Here is a 19,123-nt window from a genome sequence, read left to right as displayed (position 1 = left end):
ACAAGATAACTATGCTTTTTTTTAAAGTAATGGTAACGTAGTCTGAACTGTAGGCATTGTTATCTGAAATAACACAATTTCCTGCAAAAATGATGTAATGAAATGCAATATAATAACTTTATTAATTAATTCCTTCATTTACTTTTAAACATGCTAAATACATAAACCATTCATGCACACCTTAATCTAAAATTAAAGTGTAAAATGGACCAATAAGACTGTTGCATCCACATCTGAAAGATGATGGTAACAATGTTGTTTTTGATGAACACTATAGAAATCAACCCCATTCTGAAATACTATTTTACCTGTGCATGGATTGCTGTTGCTGATGGGTTGGATTGAATCGGTCACTTGATATCCAGTGTAACAGGAACAGTTGTAAGTTCCGTTGTAGTTGGTACAGTAAGAATTGGGTCCACATATTTTAGGTGTTTCAACACATTCATGTATATCTGTATATATATAAAAAAAAACGGAAACAAAATAGAGTAAATGTATGAATCTGAGGTACACTACTGTTCCAAACTTTGGAAGCATGGTGATATGGACATGGCCTTACCTCTACATGGGTTGTCAGGGCTGCTTCTTAAACTGTGGTCAGTTACATTGTATCCGCTCTGACATGTACAACTGTAGTCTCCAATGGTGTTGCTGCAGTCTGAGTTTGGACCACAGACTGCTGGAGTCTCAAGACATTCATCCACATCTAAAGAGACAAGGCCAAACTTATCAAGTCTTACAACATCATTAGTCACAATTACATTAATAAAAAGGGTGTGAATAGGATGGTAATATGTCATATCGAATTATTATCAGTCCTGAATAAAATTATACGTCTCATTTATCCTATCTACCTCTGCACTGATTGCTCTGGCTGATGGTTTGGCTTGCATTGGTCGGTTCGAAGCCAATCAAGCAGACACAGCTGTAGCCTCCATTGGTGTTGGAACAGTTGGAGTTGGGTCCACATATACTGGGTGTCTTTGTACATTCATTTATGTCTGCAAAAACACACAATTTCCAATAAATACAACAACAAATTTTATGAAATGCAACAAGATAACTATGCTTTTTTTTTTAAGTAATGGTAACGTAGTCTGAACTGTAGGCATTGTTATCTGAAATAACACAATTTCCTGCAAAAATGATGTAATGAAATGCAATATAATAACTTTATTAATTAATTAATTAATTTACTTTTAAACATGCTAAATACATAAACCATTCATGCACACCTTAATCCAAAATTAAAGTGTAAAATGGACCAATAAGACTGTTGCATCCACATCTGAAAGATGATGGTAACAATGTTGTTTTTGATGAACACTATAGAAATCAACCCCATTCTGAAATACTATTTTACCTGTGCATGGATTGCTGTTGCTGATGGGTTGGATTGAATCGGTCACTTGATATCCAGTGTAACAGGAACAGTTGTAAGTTCCGTTGTAGTTGGTACAGTAAGAATTGGGTCCACATATTTTAGGTGTTTCAACACATTCATGTATATCTGCATACCAAAAAAACAAACAAACAAAAAACAGATAAAATAGAGTAAATGTATGAATCGGAGGTACACAACTGTTCCAAACTTTGTAAGCATGATGACATGGACATGGCCTTACCTCTACATGGGTTGTCAGGGCCGCTTCTTAAACTGTGGTCGGTTACATTGTATCCACTCTGACATGTACAACTGTAGTCTCCAATGGTGTTGCTGCAGTCTGAGTTTGGACCACAGACTGCTGGAGTCTCAAGACATTCATTCACATCTAAAGAGACAAGGCCAAACTTATCAAGTCTTACAACATCATTAGCCACATTTACTTTAGATACAAAGGGTGTGAAGAGGATGTTAATATGTCGTATCGAATGAGTATCAGTCCTGAATAAAAGTATACGTCTAATTTATCCTATCTACCTCTGCACTGATTGCTCTGGCTGATGGTTTGGCTTGCATTGGTCGGTTCAAAGCCAATCAAGCAGACACAGCTGTAGCCTCCATTGGTGTTGGAACAGTTGGAGTTGGGTCCACATATGCTGGGTGTCTTTGTACATTCATTTATGTCTGCAAAATCACACAATTTCCAATAACAACAACAAATGTTATGAAATGCAACATGATAACTATGTATTTTTGCTTTTAAAAGTAATGGTATTGTAGTCTGAACTGTAGGCATTGTTTTCTGCAATAACACAATTTCCCATGAAGATTATGTAATGACCTGCAAAATAATAACTTAATTAATTAATCTATTCATATACTTTTAAACATGTTAAATACATAAACCATTCATGCATATCTTAATGCAAAATTTAAGTGTAAAATGGACAAATTAGCCTATTGCATCCACATCTGAAAGATGATGGTAACAATGTTGCTTTTGATGAACATACTAGAAATCAACCCCATTCTGAAATACTATTTTACCTGTGCATGGATTGCTGTTGCTGATGGGTTGGCTTGAATCGGTCACTTGATATCCAGTGATACAGGAACAGTTGTAAGTTCCATTGTAGTTGAAACAGTGTGAATTGGGTCCACATATTTTGGGTGTCTCAATACATTCATGTATGTCTGCATACCAAAAAAACAAACAAACAAAAGATAAAATAGACTAAATGTATGAGTCTGAGGTACACTACTGTTCCAGATTTTGGAAGCATGGTGACATGGACATGGCCTTACCTCTACATGGGTTGTCAGGGTTGCTTCTTAAACTGTGGTCAGTTACATTATATCCACTCTGACATGTACAACTGTAGTCTCCAATGGTGTTGCTGCAGTCTGAGTTTGGACCACAGACTGCTGGAGACTCAAGACATTCATCCATATCTGAAATAGACAAGGCCAAACTTATCAAGTCTTACAACATCATTAGCCACATTTACATTACATAAAAAGGGCGTGAAGAGGATGGTAATATGTCAAATGGAATGATTATCAGTCCTGAATAAAAGTATACGTCTAATTTATCCTATCTACCTCTGCACTGATTGCTCTGGCTGATGGTTTGGCTTGCATTGGTCGGTTCAAAGCCAATCAAGCAGACACAGCTGTAGCCTCCATTGGTGTTGGAACAGTTGGAGTTGGGTCCACATATGCTGGGTGTCTTTGTACATTCATTTATGTCTGCAAAATCACACAATTTCCAATAACAACAAATGTCATGAAATGCGACATGATAACTGTTTTGTTTTGCTTTGCTTTAAAAGTAATGGAAATGTAGTCTGTAGTCGTTATCTGCAATAACACAATTTCCCACGAAAATGATGTAATGAAATGCAATATAATAATTTTATTAATTAATTAAATAATTTACTTTTAAACATGTTAAATACATAAACCATGCATGCATATCTTAATGCAAAATTTAAGTGTAAAATGGACAAAATAGCCTATTGCATCCACATATCAAAGATGATGGTAACAATGTTGCTTTTGATGAACACTATAGAAATCAACCCCATTCTGAAATACTATTTTACCTGTGCATGGATTGCTGTTGCTGATGGGTTGGCTTGAATCGGTCACTTGATATCCAGTGATACAGGAACAGTTGTAAGTTCCATTGTAGTTGAAACAGTGTGAATTGGGTCCACATATTTTGGGTGTCTCAATACATTCATGTATGTCTGCAAAAACAAAAGATAAAATAGACTAAATGTATGAGTCTGAGGTACACTACTGTTCCAGATTTTGGAAGCATGGTGACATGGACATGGCCTTACCTCTACATGGGTTGTCAGGGCTGCTTCTTAAACTGTGGTCGGTTACATTGTATCCACTCTGACATGTACAACTGTAGTCTCCAATGGTGTTGCTGCAGTCTGAGTTTGGACCACAGACTGCTGGAGTCTCGAGACATTCATCCACATCTAAAGAGACAAGGCCAAACGTATCAAGTCTTACAAGTCAAGTTGGGTTTATTGTCAATTTCTTTACATGCACTTCATAAGTCACATTTACATTACATAAAAAGGGCGTGAAGAGGATGGTAATATGTCAAATGGAATGATTATCAGTCCTGAATAAAAGTCAAGCTGGGTTTATTGTCAATTTCTTTACATGCACTTCATTAGTCACATTTACATTAAATAAAAAGGGTGTGAAGAGGATGTTAATATGTCGTATCGAATGATTATCAGTCTTGAATAAAAGTATACGTCTAATTTATCCTATCTACCTCTGCACTGATTGCTCTGGCTGATGGTTTGGCTTGCATTGGTCGGTTCAAAGCCAATCAAGCAGACACAGCTGTAGCCTCCATTGGTGTTGGAACAGTTGGAGTTGGGTCCACATATGCTGGGTGTCTTTGTACATTCATTTATGTCTGCAAAATCACACAATTTCCAATAAAAACAACAACAACAAATTTTATGAAATGCAACATGATAACTATGTATTTTTGCTTTTAAAAGTAATGGTATTGTAGTCTGAACTGTAGGCATTGTTTTCTGCAATAACACAATTTCCCATGAAAATGATGTAATGAAATGCAATATAATAACTTAATTAATTAATCTATTCATATACTTTGAAACATGTTAAATACATAAACCATTCATGCACACCTTAATCCAAAATTAAAGTGTAAAATGGACCAATAAGACTGTTGCATCCAGATCTGAAAGATGATGGTAACAATGTTGTTTTTGATGAACATACTATAGATACCTGATGACAGAGACACCAACCCCATTCTGAAATACTATTTTACCTGTGCATGGGTTTCTGTTGCTGATGGGTTGGCTTGAATCAGTCACTTGATATCCAGTGATACAGGAACAGTTGTAAGTTCCATTGTAGTTGGTACAGTAAGAATTGGATCCACATATTTTAGGTGTTTCAATACATTCATGTATATCTGCATACCAAAAAAACAAACAAACAAAAGATAAAATAGACTAAATGTATGAGTCTGAGGTACACTACTGTTCCAGATTTTGGAAGCATGGTGACATGGACATGGCCTTACCTCTACATGGGTTGTCAAGGCTGCTTCTTAAACTGTGGTCAGTTACATTATATCCACTCTGACATGTACAACTGTAGTCTCCAATGGTGTTGCTGCAGTCTGAGTTTGGACCACAGACTGCTGGAGACTCAAGACATTCATCCATATCTGAAATAGACAAGGCCAAACTTATCAAGTCTTACAACATCATTAGCCACATTTACATTAGATAAAAAGGGTGTGAAGAGGATGTTAATATGTCGTATCGAATGAGTATCAGTCCTGAATAAAAGTATACGTCTAATTTATCCTATCTACCTCTGCACTGATTGCTCTGGCTGATGGTTTGGCTTGCATTGGTCGGTTCAAAGCCAATCAAGCAGACACAGCTGTAGCCTCCATTGGTGTTGGAACAGTTGGAGTTGGGTCCACATATGCTGGGTGTCTTTGTACATTCATTTATGTCTGCAAAAACACACAATTTCCAATAACAACAAATGTCATGAAATGCAACATGATCACTGTTTTGTTTTACTTTGCTTTAAAAGTAATGGTAATGTAGTCTGAAGTCGTTATCTGCAATAACACAATTTCCCACGAAGATTATGTAATGAAATGCAATATAATAATTGTATTAATTAATTAAATAATTTACTTTTAAACATGTTAAATACATAAACCATTCATGCATATCTTAATGCAAAATTTAAGTGTAAAATTGACCAATTAGCCTATTGCATCCACATCTGAAAGATGATGGTAACAATGTTGCTTTTGATGAACATACTAGAAATCAACCTCCTTCTGAAATACTATTTTACCTGTGCATGGATTACTGTTGCTAATAGGTTGACTTGAATCGGTCACTTGATATCCAGTGATACAGGAACAGTTGTAAGTTCCATTGTAGTTGGTGCAATGTGAATTGGGTCCACATATTTTAGGTGTCTCAATACACTCATGTATGTCTGCAAAGAAACAGAAAATAGAGTAAATGTATGAATCGGAGGTACACAACTGTTCCAAACTTTGTAAGCATGATGACATGGACATGGCCTTACCTCTACATGGGTTGTCAGGGCCGCTTCTTAAACTGTGGTCGGTTACATTGTATCCACTCTGACATGTACAACTGTAGTCTCCAATGGTGTTGCTGCAGTCTGAGTTTGGACCACAGACTGCTGGAGTCTCAAGACATTCATCCACATCTAAAGAGACAAGGCCAAACTCATCAAGTCTTACAACATCAAGTTGGGTTTATTGTCAATTTCTTTACATGCACTTCATTAGCCACATTTACATTACATAAAAAGGGCGTGAAGAGGATGGTAATATGTCAAATGGAATGATTATCAGTCCTGAATAAAAGTCAAGCTGGGTTTATTGTCAATTTCTTTACATGCACTTCATTAGCCACATTTACATTACATAAAAAGGGCGTGAAGTGGATGGTAATATGTCAAATGGAATGATTATCAGTCCTGAATAAAAGTATACGTCTCATTGATCCTATCTACCTCTGCACTGGTTACTCTGGCTGATGGTACGGCTTGCATTGGTCGGTTCAAAGCCAATCAAGCAGACACAGCTGTAGCCTCCATTGGTGTTGGAACAGTTGGAGTTGGGTCCACATATGCTGGGTGTCTTTGTACATTCATTTATGTCTGCAAAAAACACAATTTCCAATAACAACAACAAATGTTATGAAATGCAACATGATAACTATGTATTTTTGCTTTTAAAAGTAATGGTATTGTAGTCTGAACTGTAGTTATTGTTTTCTGCAATAACACAATTTCCCATGAAGATTATGTAATGACCTGCAAAATAATAACTTAATTAATTAATCTATTCATATACTTTGAAACATGTTAAATACATAAACCGCTCGTGCACACCTTAATGCAAAATTAAAGTGTAAAATGGACAAATTAGCCTGTTGCATCCACATCTGAAAGATGTCTGAAAGAGGATGGTAACAACTTTGTTTTTGATGAACATACTAGAAATATCTCATGACAGAGATACCAACCTCATTCCCAAATACTATTTTACCTGTGCATGGATTGCTGTTGCTGATGGGTTGGCTTGAATCGGTCACTTGATATCCAGCGATACAGGAACAGTTGAAAGTTCCATTGTAGTTGGTACAGTAAGAATTGGGTCCACATATTTTAGGTGTCTCAACACATTCATGTATATCTGCAAAACACAGTGACAGTATGAATATAGTAACTTAATGTAAGTAGATACCGTAACTCTTACAGTAATACTTTGCCAAGATGTTTCAAATCAACAATCTTACCTCTACATGGGTTGTCAGGGCTGCTTTTTAAACTGTGGTCGGTTACATTGTATCCACTCTGACATGTACAACTGTAGTCTCCAATGGTGTTGTTGCAGTCTGAGTTTGGACCACAGACTGCTGGAGTCTCGAGACATTCATCCACATCTAAAAGATGGCAGTCACATATTACAATATTGTTTTAAATAAAGGCAAGGCAAGGCAATTTTATGTGAATAGCACATTTCATACATGAATGCAACTCAAATGTGCTGTACAGTAAAGTGAGATAAAAAATGATGTAAAATATGCTGAAACACTCAAGAGATGTCTTATAATAAACATACAGACTAAAGGTGGGCCTACACTGTGCGATATTTCCAATCATGGGTATTCAGCTACTACTCACACTGTTCGCACAGTGTATGCCTGGCATAACTCAATGTTAACCTGGTTTGCTACCGAACAAACTTCATGGAATACGTCTCTGAAGTACACAACTGATTTGAACTGTGCAAACATGGTGACTTGTCATCAACATCATTTGAATTACCTGTACAAGGGTTGTCTGAGCTGCTTCTTAAACTGTGGTCGGTTACATTGTATCCACTCTGACATGTACAACTGTAGTCTCCAATGGTGTTGTTGCAGTCTGAGTTTGGACCACAGACTGGTGGAGTCCCGAGGCATTCATCCACATCTGAAAGATGATGGTATTGTTTATTGCCTGTGCTTTCAAACAGTTCAAGAAATATCTGCCTTGTTTATTTGGTATGTACGCACAGTACCTTTGCATGGATTGCTGTCGCTTATGGGTTGGCCTGCATTGGTGATGTCATATCCATTCAAGCAGGAACAGTTGTAGCTTCCATTGGTGTTGGCACAGTTGGAGTTGGGTCCACACACATCAGGGACCTCAGAACATTCATCGACATCTGAAAACATAAAGAGACAACCTGTTACCTTAGGCAGAAAACAATTATGGAGACATTATTATACCTTATCTTTCAGAGAAAAGTTTTGCTTGATTCCATCATGTTTGAAGAAATATTGTTACCTCTACATGGGTTGTCAGGGCTGCTTCTTAAACTGTGGTCGGTTACATTGTATCCACTCTGACATGTACAACTGTAGTCTCCAATGGTGTTGTTGCAGTCTGAGTTTGGACCACAGACTGCTGGAGTCTCAAGACATTCATCTACATCTGAAAGATGAAGGTGGATATATTTTATCTTAGGCAGAAGTTTTAGTGACATATCACACTAATAATACAAACCGAAGTTCTAAGTCCATGTACCTGTGCATGGATTGCTGTTGCTGATGGGTTGGCTTGCATCGGTCACTTGATATCCAGTGATACAGGAACAGTTGAAAGTTCCATTGTAGTTGGTACAGTAAGAATTGGGTCCACATATTTTAGGTGTCTCAACACATTCATGTATGTCTGCAAAACACAATGACAGAATATTATAACTTAAGTACAGAACTCTTACTGTATTACTTTGACAAAGTGTTTCTCATCAACAAGCTTACCTCTGCATGGATTGTCAGGGCTGCTTCTTAAACTGTGGTCGGTTACATTGTATCCACTCTGACATGTACAACTGTAGTCTCCAATGGTGTTGTTGCACTCTGAGTTTGGACCACATACTGGTGGAGTCTCAATGCATTCATCCACATCTGAAATATACAGTAGTTACAAGTTTCACTGGATGTAGCAGCTCTAACAATATCTACCTTAGCTATTTAGCTTGAATGTACCTGTGCATGTATTGCTGGCACTTATCAGTTGGCTTGCATTGGCCACTTGGTATCCATTCAAGCAGGAACAGATGTAGCTGCCATTAGTGTTGACACAGTTGGAGTTGGGTCCACACACATCAGGTACCTCAGAACATTCATTGACATCTGGAAAAATACAGAGACAACCTGTTATCTTTGGTACAAAACAATTAGGTAGACATGTTTTATACCTTGTCTTTCAGAGAAAAGCTTTGCTTGATTCCATCATGTTTGAGGAACTATTCAGTTACACTTTACTTGACGCCGGCATCATACCTATGGCATAACAGTGTCATAAAAGTGTCAAAATTGTGTTATGACGCAGTCATGGATGAGTCATAAACATGATTTCAATGCCAATCGTTTCATGGTCATGAAAAGTTGATAGCGTTATAAAATGTTAATGACATTGACATAATGTTTATGACACATGCATGACTGTTATGACACTGTTATGACATAGTTATGACACTGGCATCAAGTTTAGTGTAATAAATTATTCTTACCTCTACATGGGTTGTCAGGGCTGCTTCTTAAACTGTGGTCGGTTACATTGTATCCACTCTGGCATGTACAACTGTAGTCTCCAATGGTGTTGCTGCAGTCTGAGTTTGGACCACAGACTGGTGGAGTCTCGAGACATTCATCCACATCTGAAAAACGACAGTAACAATGTTTTGTTGAATGTTATTTGGATCAGCTGTAGAAATGTCTGAATCAGGTACAGTATTTGGCTTTTATCTACCTGTGCATGGATTGCTGTCACTTATGGATTGGCTTGCATTGGTCGCTTGGTATCCATTCAAGCAGGAACAGTTGTAGCTTCCATTGGTGTTGGCACAGTTGGAGTTGGATCCACACACATCAGGTACATCAGAACATTCATTGACATCTGAGAAAATATATACACGACTTATTATACTGTACAATATTTGGCAAATCTGTTTTTCCTTCACTTTGTGCTAATATTGTTACCTGTACATGGGTTGTCTGGACTGCTTCTTAAACTGTGGTCGGTTACATTGTATCCACTCTGACATGTACAACTGTAGTCTCCAATGGTGTTGCTGCAGTCTGAGTTTGGACCACAGACTGCTGGAGTCTCGAGACATTCATTAACATCTGAAAGATGATGGTACGGTAAATATATTTTGTGTATACGAAAGGTTTTACTGACAGTTCATACTGCTTATACAAAAGGAATTTCTAAATCCGTATACCTGTGCATGGATTGCTGTTGTTTATGGGTTGGCTTGAATCGATCACTTGATATCCAGTGATACAGGAACAGTTGAAAGTTCCATTGTAGTTGGTACAATGTGAGTTGGGTCCACATATTTTAGGTGTTTCAATACATTCATGTATATCTGCAAAGCACAGTGAGAGTATGAATATAGTAACTTCAGTCCATAAATCTTACTGTAATACTTCGCCTCAACACATTCATGTATGTCTGCAAAGCACAGTGATTGTGTGAATATTGTAAACTTAAGTTCTAGAACATTCTTAATTCTGAGCCAGTGTGCTTCCCATCTTTGGAAGCAAAATGATTACCTCTACATGGGTTGTCAGGGCTGCTTCTGAAACTGTGGTCGGTTACATTGTATCCACTCTGACATGTACAACTGTAGTCTCCAATGGTGTTGCTGCAGTCTGAGTTTGGACCACATATTGGTGGAGTCTCAAGACATTCATCCACATCTGAAAGATGATAGTTACAATAATTTGCGGAATGTTTTTTGAACCGTTATGAAAATATCTATTGTAATTTTGTTTGTTTCTGTATACCCGCGCATGGATTGCTGTCACTTATAGGTTGGCTTGCATTGGTCACTTGGTATCCATTCAAGCAGGAACAGTTGTAGCTTCCATTGGTGTTGGCACAGTTCGAATCGGGTCCACACACATTAGGTACCTCTGAACATTCATTGACATCTTGAAAACACAGATGCAAATAGTTACCTTAGGCTCACAAGATATCTTTAAAAATTCTCCATATTTCAAATTTCTTACAAATTTTGGGGACATTCACTGACCTCTACATGGGTTGGAAGCATGGTGACATGGACATGGCCTTACCTCTACATGGGTTGTCAGGGCTGCTTCTTAAACTGTGGTCGGTTACATTGTATCCACTCTGACATGTACAACTGTAGTCTCCAATGGTGTTGCTGCAGTCTGAGTTTGGACCACAGACTGCTGGAGTCTCAAGACATTCATCCACATCTGAAATATAATTGCAAACTTTTACAGAATGTACCTAACCTGGGAAATCCCATGCTGCTTTCCACCATCGTTTCGATTTGAAAGTCATCATACTGAATGTACAGTACCTGTGCATGGATTGCTGTCACTTATGGGTTGGCTTGCGTTGGTCACTTGGTATCCATTCAAGCAAGAACAGTTGTATCCTCCATTGGTGTTGGCACAGTTGGAGTCGGGTCCACACACATCAGGTACCTCAGAACATTCATTGACATCTGGAAAAATACAGAGACAACCTGTTATCTTTGGTACAAAACAATGAGGTAGACATGTTTTCTACCTTATCTTTCAGAGAAAAGCTTTGCTTGATTCCATCATGTTTGAGGAACTATTGGGTTACACTTTACTAGATGCCGGCATCATACGTATGACATAACACTGTCAAAAAAGTGGCCAAACAGTGTCATGATACAGTCATGGATGAGTCATAAAGTGATGTCAATGTCAACCGTTTTATGGTCATGGAAAGTTGACATTGGTAGGGCTGTCTTTACCACAACTGAATGTCACTTAATGGCAGTCATGACATTGACATAATGTTTATGACACATGTATGACTGTGTTACGACATTGTTATGTGACTGTTATGTCATAGGTATGATGCTGGCGTCAAGTTTAGTGCTATTGAATATTGTTACCTGTACATGGATTGTCAGGGCTGCTTCTTAAACTGTGGTCGGTTACATTGTATCCACTCTGACATGTACAACTGTAGTCTCCAATGGTGTTGCTGCAGTCTGAGTTTGGACCACATACTGATGGAGTCTCAAGACATTCATCCACATCTGAAAGATGAGAGTAAATGTATTTTGTCTTAGGCAGAAGTCTTAGTGACATTTCACACTAATAATACATAATGAAGTTCTAAGTCAATGTACCTGTGCATGGATTACTGTTGCTTATGGATTGGCTTGAATCGGTCACTTGATATCCAGTGATACAGGAACAGTTGAAAGTTCCATTGTAATTGGTGCAATATGAATTGGGTCCACATATTTTAGGTGTTTCAATACATTCATGTATGTCTGCAAAGCAGAGTGACAGTATGAATATAGTAACTTAAGTAGATAACTCTTATTGTAATACTTTGCCAAGGTGTTTCAAATCAACAAGCTCACCGTACCTCTACATGGGTTGTCAGGGCCGCTTCTTAAACTGTGGTCGGTTACATTGTATCCACTCTGACATGTACAGCTGTAGTCTCCAATGGTGTTGTTGCAGTCTGAGTTTGGACCACAGACTGGTGGAGTCTCCAGACATTCATCCACATCTGAAAGATGGTGGTGACAATGTTTTACACTTCTATAATAGTTCTAGTGATTATCTACTGTACCTTGTATATTTGGTCTGTGTGTTCAGTACCTGTGCATGGATTGCTGTTGCTTATGGTTTGGCTTGCGTTTGTGGAAGCATACCCATTCAAGCAGGAACAGCTGTAGCTTCCATTGGTGTTGGTACAGTTGGAGTTGGGTCCACACACATCAGGTACCTGACCACATTCATTTATATCTGAAAAACACAAACACAAGTTGTTATTAGGCACATAAAACTTTCTCTAAAGTGTTTCTGTACTTGACAGAAAACGTTTAATTGATTTCTTTGTGTGTTTGTGGAAATATTCTTACCTCTACATGGGTTGTCAGGGCTGCTTCTTAAACTATGGTCGGTTACATTGTATCCACTCTGACATGTACAACTGTAGTCTCCAACGGTGTTGATGCAGTCTGAGTTTGGACCACATACTGGTGAAATCTCGAGACATTCATCCACATCTGAAAGCAAATATATCAACCACATTATAAGGAAAACTGTCTTCAACTCACACCCTCACTACAGGCGTACCCCAAGGATCAGTGCTGGGGCTCCTTCTGTTCCGAATGTACACCACCTCTCTGGGAAATGTCATTCGAACACATGGGTTCTCCTATCACTGCTATGCTGATGACAGCAAGATACACCTGACGTTCCAGCCAGATGACTCCACAGTTTCGGCACGCATCTCGACCTGCCTCACCGACCTGTCAACATGGATGAAGGAACACCGCCTACCACTGAACCTGTCCAAGACAGAGCTCCTAGTGATCCCAGCTGAAGAGTCAACCTGTCACAACATCAACCTCAACATAGGCTCTGCCACTGTGGCACCAAACAAAGTTGCCAAAACCCTAGTGTCATGACTGATGACCAGCTGTCATTCTCCAAACACACCACATCAGTCAGTGCCAATTTGTGTTGTTCAATAAACAGAAAAACAGACCCTATCTGACCCAACATGGAACACAACTACTGGATCAGGTCATGGTCATCTCCCGTCTGGATTATTGCAACTCTCTCTTGGCAGGCCTACCTGCTTCTGCAATAAAACAGCATTTGGTCCAGAATGTGGCCACATGTTTGGTATTCACTCAACCCAAAAGGACCCATGTTACTCCTCTATTTGTCGAGCTGTACTGGCAACTCTCTCTTGGCAGGTCTACCTGCTTCTGCAATAAAACAGCATTTGGTCCAGAATGTGGCCACATGTTTGGTATTCACTCAACCCAAAAGGACCCATGTTACTCCTCTATTTGTCGAGCTGTACTGGCGGTCTGGATAAAGCACAAGGCTTTGACCCTTGCCTACAAAACCACCTCAGGAATGCCTCCAGGTTATCTGACGGACATAGTGAGGCCATAGTACCTGCCAGAGAGCTACACTCCTTCAACACAAACCATTTAGCCATGCGCCTACTCGCTCTAAGCAATCTCAGTCAAGACTGTTCTCTGTCATTGTCCCTCAGTGGTGGAACAAACTTCCAGATGCAGCAAGATTAGGGTCATATCTCTGAACCTTCAAGAAGCAGGTAGAGATGCTTCTTTTTTGTGAGTATTTACAGCACTAATGCCTGAGCTGTCCTAGACCCAGGGTATCTCTATGGCATGTTGCATTTTGGCTAAAAGCATCTGTCAACTGTAATGTAATGTAGTGTAGTGTAATATCATGTAGTGTAAAGTGATTTCCTGGAGTACTCTGCAAGCTGTGTTGGTAGGGTTATCCATACTGAAACATGGGTAGGACTTTGTTTTTGACACGGGGCACCTTACCGACGCAAGGATTTTCTTCACTGCTTATCTGACTGGTGTTTGTAACCGAGTATCCATTCCAGCAAGTGCAGTTGTAGCCTTCAATAGTGTTGTTACAGACTGAGTTTGGGCCACAGATTGTTGAATTGCCAGCGCACTCGTCTGTTGACACACAAAAATGAGACCAATGTTACCACCTGGAAAGAGGTATACAAACTCTTTTGGGAAATGACTCTTTCATTGAAGTACAACATAAAACTCATCAGTGTTCATTCTGACATAATCAGGACAATAAGGATGATTGCAGGTGCAACAATACACTTTTGAGACTGGACTTACCTGGTGGCACTGGGCAGTCAGTTAGGTCTGTTAACACAGAAATAAGAGAGTTTGAAAGGAAAATATAGAACATAAATCACAACAACATCATGTAGCACTCTATAACATACAGTGACATGACACAATACAACATAAGCAACTGGAGTTTTTCTTGGAGGTTGAAAGACGTCTTGTTCATCATGTAAGGAGCTTTATCAATTGTCTAATTGATGTTTTCCGGAGGTTGAAAGACATCTTGTTCATCATGTAAGGACCTTTATCAATTGTCTAATTGATGTTTTCCGGAATACTATAGTATAATACTGGGGTTCCTAAACTTTGTCCCCCATATATCAGTTGATTTCAAAGGACCCCTTGACGTGGGCTGTGCCACCTTGATAAATATACCAGTGTAGAGTACGGTATGTAAACGAGGCCATTTCAAAGATTAGACAGTAACTAATGGGGATATTGTTGAGTTTATTATTTTTTTGTGTGCATATTTTGGTGTACTTTAGTTATTTAAAGGGACACTGTGTGAGATTTTTAGTTGTTTATTTCCAGAATTCATGCTGCCCATTCACTAATAGGGGTGGTACGGTTCATAAATGTCACGGTTCGGTCCATATCACGGTTTCAAGGTCACGGTTTTCGGTTTTGTACGGTTCTGTTTTTTAAAAAAAAAATTTTTTTAAATAAAATGTATTATATAACATTTTGAATGAAAATGTAAGCTTAACATGGTTATGTTGAATTTGACTTCATTTAACCCAACTGAAAGAGGAAAGATATCAATGATTTTAACATGCTTCCATTTATTTCACAAAAAGGGAGAACTAAGTCCTAACTTTTAAGTTGACAAATATTCAAATATTACATGCTATAACACATTTGACGTGTAAAAATAAAACGGCTACACTCCTGTAGGTAATTGGACCATTAGGTCAGTGTAGTATGACTATTTTGGTTAATGACACACTGAGAACGAATTGGACTTTTATTTTGATACCGCTTTCTGCGAGTTTTGCGCTTATGAATCAGTTGCTTCCTATCATGAAACTGCCGGCCGTGAGAAGCATAGAAGTAAAATCAGAAGTCAAATTCAATTTTAAGTGAACAAGTGATAGGGTTATGTTATGTTAAAATGTGAAAGTTAAGGTAACAAATAATTTTAAAAGATCGTTTTTTTTAGAAGTGTATGCACAAGAATGTTTCACAAAACTCCTGTGAAGCTGAGCCTTTTCAGTCAAATGTTATCCTAGTGTTAAACATCATTATTATATGGTTGTGACGTCACCTGTCGAATGCTCCATTCATTTCAACGGGGCTCCCCAACGTTCGGACGTCTGTTATTTTTCGATAACGGACGGGTTGGTCTATAACAGACCGCTGTCAATGGCAACAAGACTTTTCACTGCTAAAGCGACTTTTCAACAAGACTCTAATCAGCTGCTGTGATAGACAGCACCCGTTGTCCTCCTGGCTACCGCTGTCAATGGCAATAAGACGTTCACTGCTAAAGCCACTGGCTTGTATACAAGTCAGTGGCTAAAGCGAATGTTTCATATCACTCCGCAGGGGGTCCGGTCTTTTGTCACTCTAATCAGCTGCTGTGATAGACAACACCTGTTGTCCTGGCTAGCCTACCTAGCTGTTGCCTAGCGGTGTTCCACAACAGCACTGTTTTGTTTTGCGCAGCAACAATCTTAACATTAAATAGGTCTAAAGAAATGTCCCCGCATGTGTGAATCATTTAAGTATATCCATATAATAAGCGGGTTAACTTTCGGCGAGTCGGTCGCTTTGTGGAATAGCAGCACTTCAGAGAGAACAAGACCCCTCCGCTCCGCGTCGGGGTCTAAAGATTCTCTCTGTCGTGCTGCTATTCCACGGTAGCGACCTTCTCGCCGAACGTTAACCCTTACATGTTAACTAGGCAACCGCACAAAGTCCCCTTCCGTCCATCAGAGTTTAACTAGCTACATATAATTAGGCCTACAGTTGATTGCAGTTAAGGACAGCACAGTGAATCTGATGGATATGTTCAATTATCTCGCATTTTGCCGTCCGGAATCCCCATTCAATGCCACGTGGATATAGCCTACACTAGGCTAATGTAACGTAAGTCATAGTCTACTTTGTTCTGCTAATCTGTCATTGTTTGTAAATTCATGTTCATTTAATTTAAAATGGTCAGCATAAAGTCTGGGAACAGTCACTTGCGCTAACGTGGAGAGAGAGGGGGAGAGGGTGACGCTGATGACCGACCTGCACTTGCTTGTAGGCTACTGTAGCCTAGTCAGCTGGCGCATGCTGTTACATTATGTCTTTCAGTTGGCTGATAGAAATCAGTCTTTCCACACTCAATATCCTACGTAGTCTTTGTGTTTTATGCTTGTAAAAGTAGTAGGATTTTAATAGCGTCGTCCGCCGGTGGTCACTCTATTTTTTTTTCATTTTGAAACCGTGGGCACCGTGCGGTTGCCCACTACCCCGTTCCGTGACATGCAAACCGTACGGTCTCGGTTTGCAACGCAAACCGTACCATGCCTATTCACTAATGTTACCTTTTTCATGAATACTTACCACCAGCATCAAATTATAAGTATTCCTTATGACTGGAAAAATTGCACTTTTCATACATGAAAGGGGGGATCTTCTCCATGGTCCGCCATTTTGAATTTCCAAAAATAGCCATTTTTAGCTGCAAAAATGACTGTACTTGGACCATACTAGAAAATATTTGTTTATTACCTAGTAAACTTTCATGTAAAGATCAAATTTGGCAATAGGCAGCCCAGTTTCAATTAGCAGCATAGTTGCAGTACCTTTTTTGACCATTTCCTGCACAGTGTCCGTTTAATTTATTCAATTGTTTGTTTTGTCTAGCAATTATTTTCATTCCAACCTGCTGCGACCCCCCTACTACCCTCTAATGTTATTTATTGCAAGATCTAGGTTATTTATTATTATTTTTATTTTTTTTGCTTTACCCAAAATGTGCCTAATTACTGTATAGTTTGTATAATGACCGTATAACTATAGTGTTTTCTGATACATCAACCAAAGAACTGATGACGCTCTTTGGATAACGAACAAAGCATCTTTAAATCTCCATGCCGGCTTCCAGTTCTGTAAAACTTACTAAGCTCTTTGGATAACACGAGCTGACTTAAACATTATTAGGTGGTATGTATTTCCAAAACTATGGACATACAGAATCTTGAAATTAAATGTCTCCAAAAAAGAAAAAATAGAATATTCTTCCATGTACTTGTTATTGGTTGGCAATACAGCCCATCATCAGGGATGCTGTTTATACATCCACACGTGTCATTGACGATGTCATCACAGTGTCCATAGGCGTTGCACTTGTCACAAGGCCAGTAGAACTCATCTTCACACCTGCACTGGTATGAGGTGACGCCCGACGTGACATTGGGAGAACACACTGGCGACATGAAAATAAAAAATCATTTACAATATAACTTAGAGGATAAGAGTTAAGTCAAAAAGCCAAATGCCACTTTGTACTGTGTGTGTGTGTGTGTGTGTGTGTGTGTGTGTGTGTGTGTGTGTGTGTGTGTGTGTGTGTGTGTGTGTGTGTGTGTGTGTGTGTGTGTGTGTTTGTGTGTGTGTGTTTCTGCATGTGTGCGTTTTAGTAAAAGAGAGTCAAGAAAGTAAGGCAAAGTGAGTGGGAGATCTTATCGAATAATATGGTCTGAAATGATGCAAAAGTTGGCAATCAAAAACTGTCTTGCAACCAAAAAGCTTATTCATTTGCTCTACTTGTAATCAATCTTTACTCCTTACCTGTTGTGATATCAACATCTGTAATTTCTAACTGGCCATCCAATATCAGTGAGAGATTACTCAGAATGGCGCGAAGCTCTTCCAAATCAGACGTTATGTTGAGCTCTGCTTCAAAATCATAGTAAAGTATTTCTGCAAGCAATGTGAAAATCACGAGTACAGTAAATAAATAGCACACACATTAATTATGTAATTTACATCAGCTATTTTCAACTCCATCAGCGGCCTAAATCAGTGCAATTTTAAAATCATTGTATGGCTAACTTGACACCACTTGAATAATTACCCTGCCCAGTTCTTTTCACTTATCAGTCATCGAACAGCTATGCAAATCTATAAGGATTAGCATCTCCCATCAAAGTGTGTCATCTAAACATGGACACAATCCAATGACGAAGAAAAACAATGCCAAATAAATGACTTGACAGCTGGCACTCCAGCAAAAAAATAACATGATGTTCTTACCTGTACAGGGGTTGTCAGCACTACTCTTCAGATCAGGGTCAGTAACTATATATCCACTCTGACAAGTGCAACTGTAGTCTCCTGCTGTGTTGCTGCACGTGGCGTTTGGACCACAAATGGCTGTCTCGACGCATTCATTCACATCTAAAATGCAACAGCAAACAATTAAATTA

The 19,123-nt window shown here is 38.8% G+C and overlaps 1 protein-coding gene across 1 annotated transcript in view; it reads right to left on the bottom strand.

The window, feature by feature from the left end:
* adgrf6 (adhesion G protein-coupled receptor F6) overlaps positions 1-19,123 on the bottom strand; it is an 88,150-nt gene that overhangs the window by 31,363 nt on the left and 37,664 nt on the right. Inside the window, exons 31-70 of the mRNA XM_063222155.1 lie at positions 18,951-19,094; positions 18,486-18,617; positions 17,947-18,123; positions 14,694-14,720; positions 14,376-14,516; positions 12,918-13,064; positions 12,655-12,801; positions 12,416-12,562; positions 12,171-12,317; positions 11,931-12,077; positions 11,361-11,507; positions 11,107-11,253; positions 10,816-10,962; positions 10,582-10,728; positions 10,248-10,394; positions 10,003-10,149; positions 9,773-9,919; positions 9,534-9,680; positions 9,007-9,153; positions 8,779-8,925; positions 8,543-8,689; positions 8,303-8,449; positions 8,034-8,180; positions 7,799-7,945; positions 7,267-7,413; positions 7,017-7,163; positions 6,479-6,625; positions 4,983-5,129; positions 4,191-4,337; positions 3,736-3,882; positions 3,493-3,639; positions 2,990-3,136; positions 2,693-2,839; positions 2,435-2,581; positions 1,925-2,071; positions 1,629-1,775; positions 1,367-1,513; positions 858-1,004; positions 563-709; positions 309-455 (exon numbers count right to left, since the gene is read on the bottom strand). Coding sequence (XP_063078225.1) covers positions 309-455; positions 563-709; positions 858-1,004; positions 1,367-1,513; positions 1,629-1,775; positions 1,925-2,071; positions 2,435-2,581; positions 2,693-2,839; positions 2,990-3,136; positions 3,493-3,639; positions 3,736-3,882; positions 4,191-4,337; positions 4,983-5,129; positions 6,479-6,625; positions 7,017-7,163; positions 7,267-7,413; positions 7,799-7,945; positions 8,034-8,180; positions 8,303-8,449; positions 8,543-8,689; positions 8,779-8,925; positions 9,007-9,153; positions 9,534-9,680; positions 9,773-9,919; positions 10,003-10,149; positions 10,248-10,394; positions 10,582-10,728; positions 10,816-10,962; positions 11,107-11,253; positions 11,361-11,507; positions 11,931-12,077; positions 12,171-12,317; positions 12,416-12,562; positions 12,655-12,801; positions 12,918-13,064; positions 14,376-14,516; positions 14,694-14,720; positions 17,947-18,123; positions 18,486-18,617; positions 18,951-19,094 — 5,766 coding nt within the window. The remainder of the gene's footprint in view (positions 1-308; positions 456-562; positions 710-857; positions 1,005-1,366; positions 1,514-1,628; positions 1,776-1,924; positions 2,072-2,434; positions 2,582-2,692; positions 2,840-2,989; positions 3,137-3,492; positions 3,640-3,735; positions 3,883-4,190; positions 4,338-4,982; positions 5,130-6,478; positions 6,626-7,016; positions 7,164-7,266; positions 7,414-7,798; positions 7,946-8,033; positions 8,181-8,302; positions 8,450-8,542; positions 8,690-8,778; positions 8,926-9,006; positions 9,154-9,533; positions 9,681-9,772; positions 9,920-10,002; positions 10,150-10,247; positions 10,395-10,581; positions 10,729-10,815; positions 10,963-11,106; positions 11,254-11,360; positions 11,508-11,930; positions 12,078-12,170; positions 12,318-12,415; positions 12,563-12,654; positions 12,802-12,917; positions 13,065-14,375; positions 14,517-14,693; positions 14,721-17,946; positions 18,124-18,485; positions 18,618-18,950; positions 19,095-19,123) is intronic.

This window comes from Engraulis encrasicolus, chromosome 18 (genome assembly GCF_034702125.1).
Source record: "Engraulis encrasicolus isolate BLACKSEA-1 chromosome 18, IST_EnEncr_1.0, whole genome shotgun sequence".
Lineage (NCBI taxonomy): Eukaryota > Metazoa > Chordata > Actinopteri > Clupeiformes > Engraulidae > Engraulis > Engraulis encrasicolus.
This window is presented reverse-complemented; position numbering and strand designations above follow the sequence as displayed.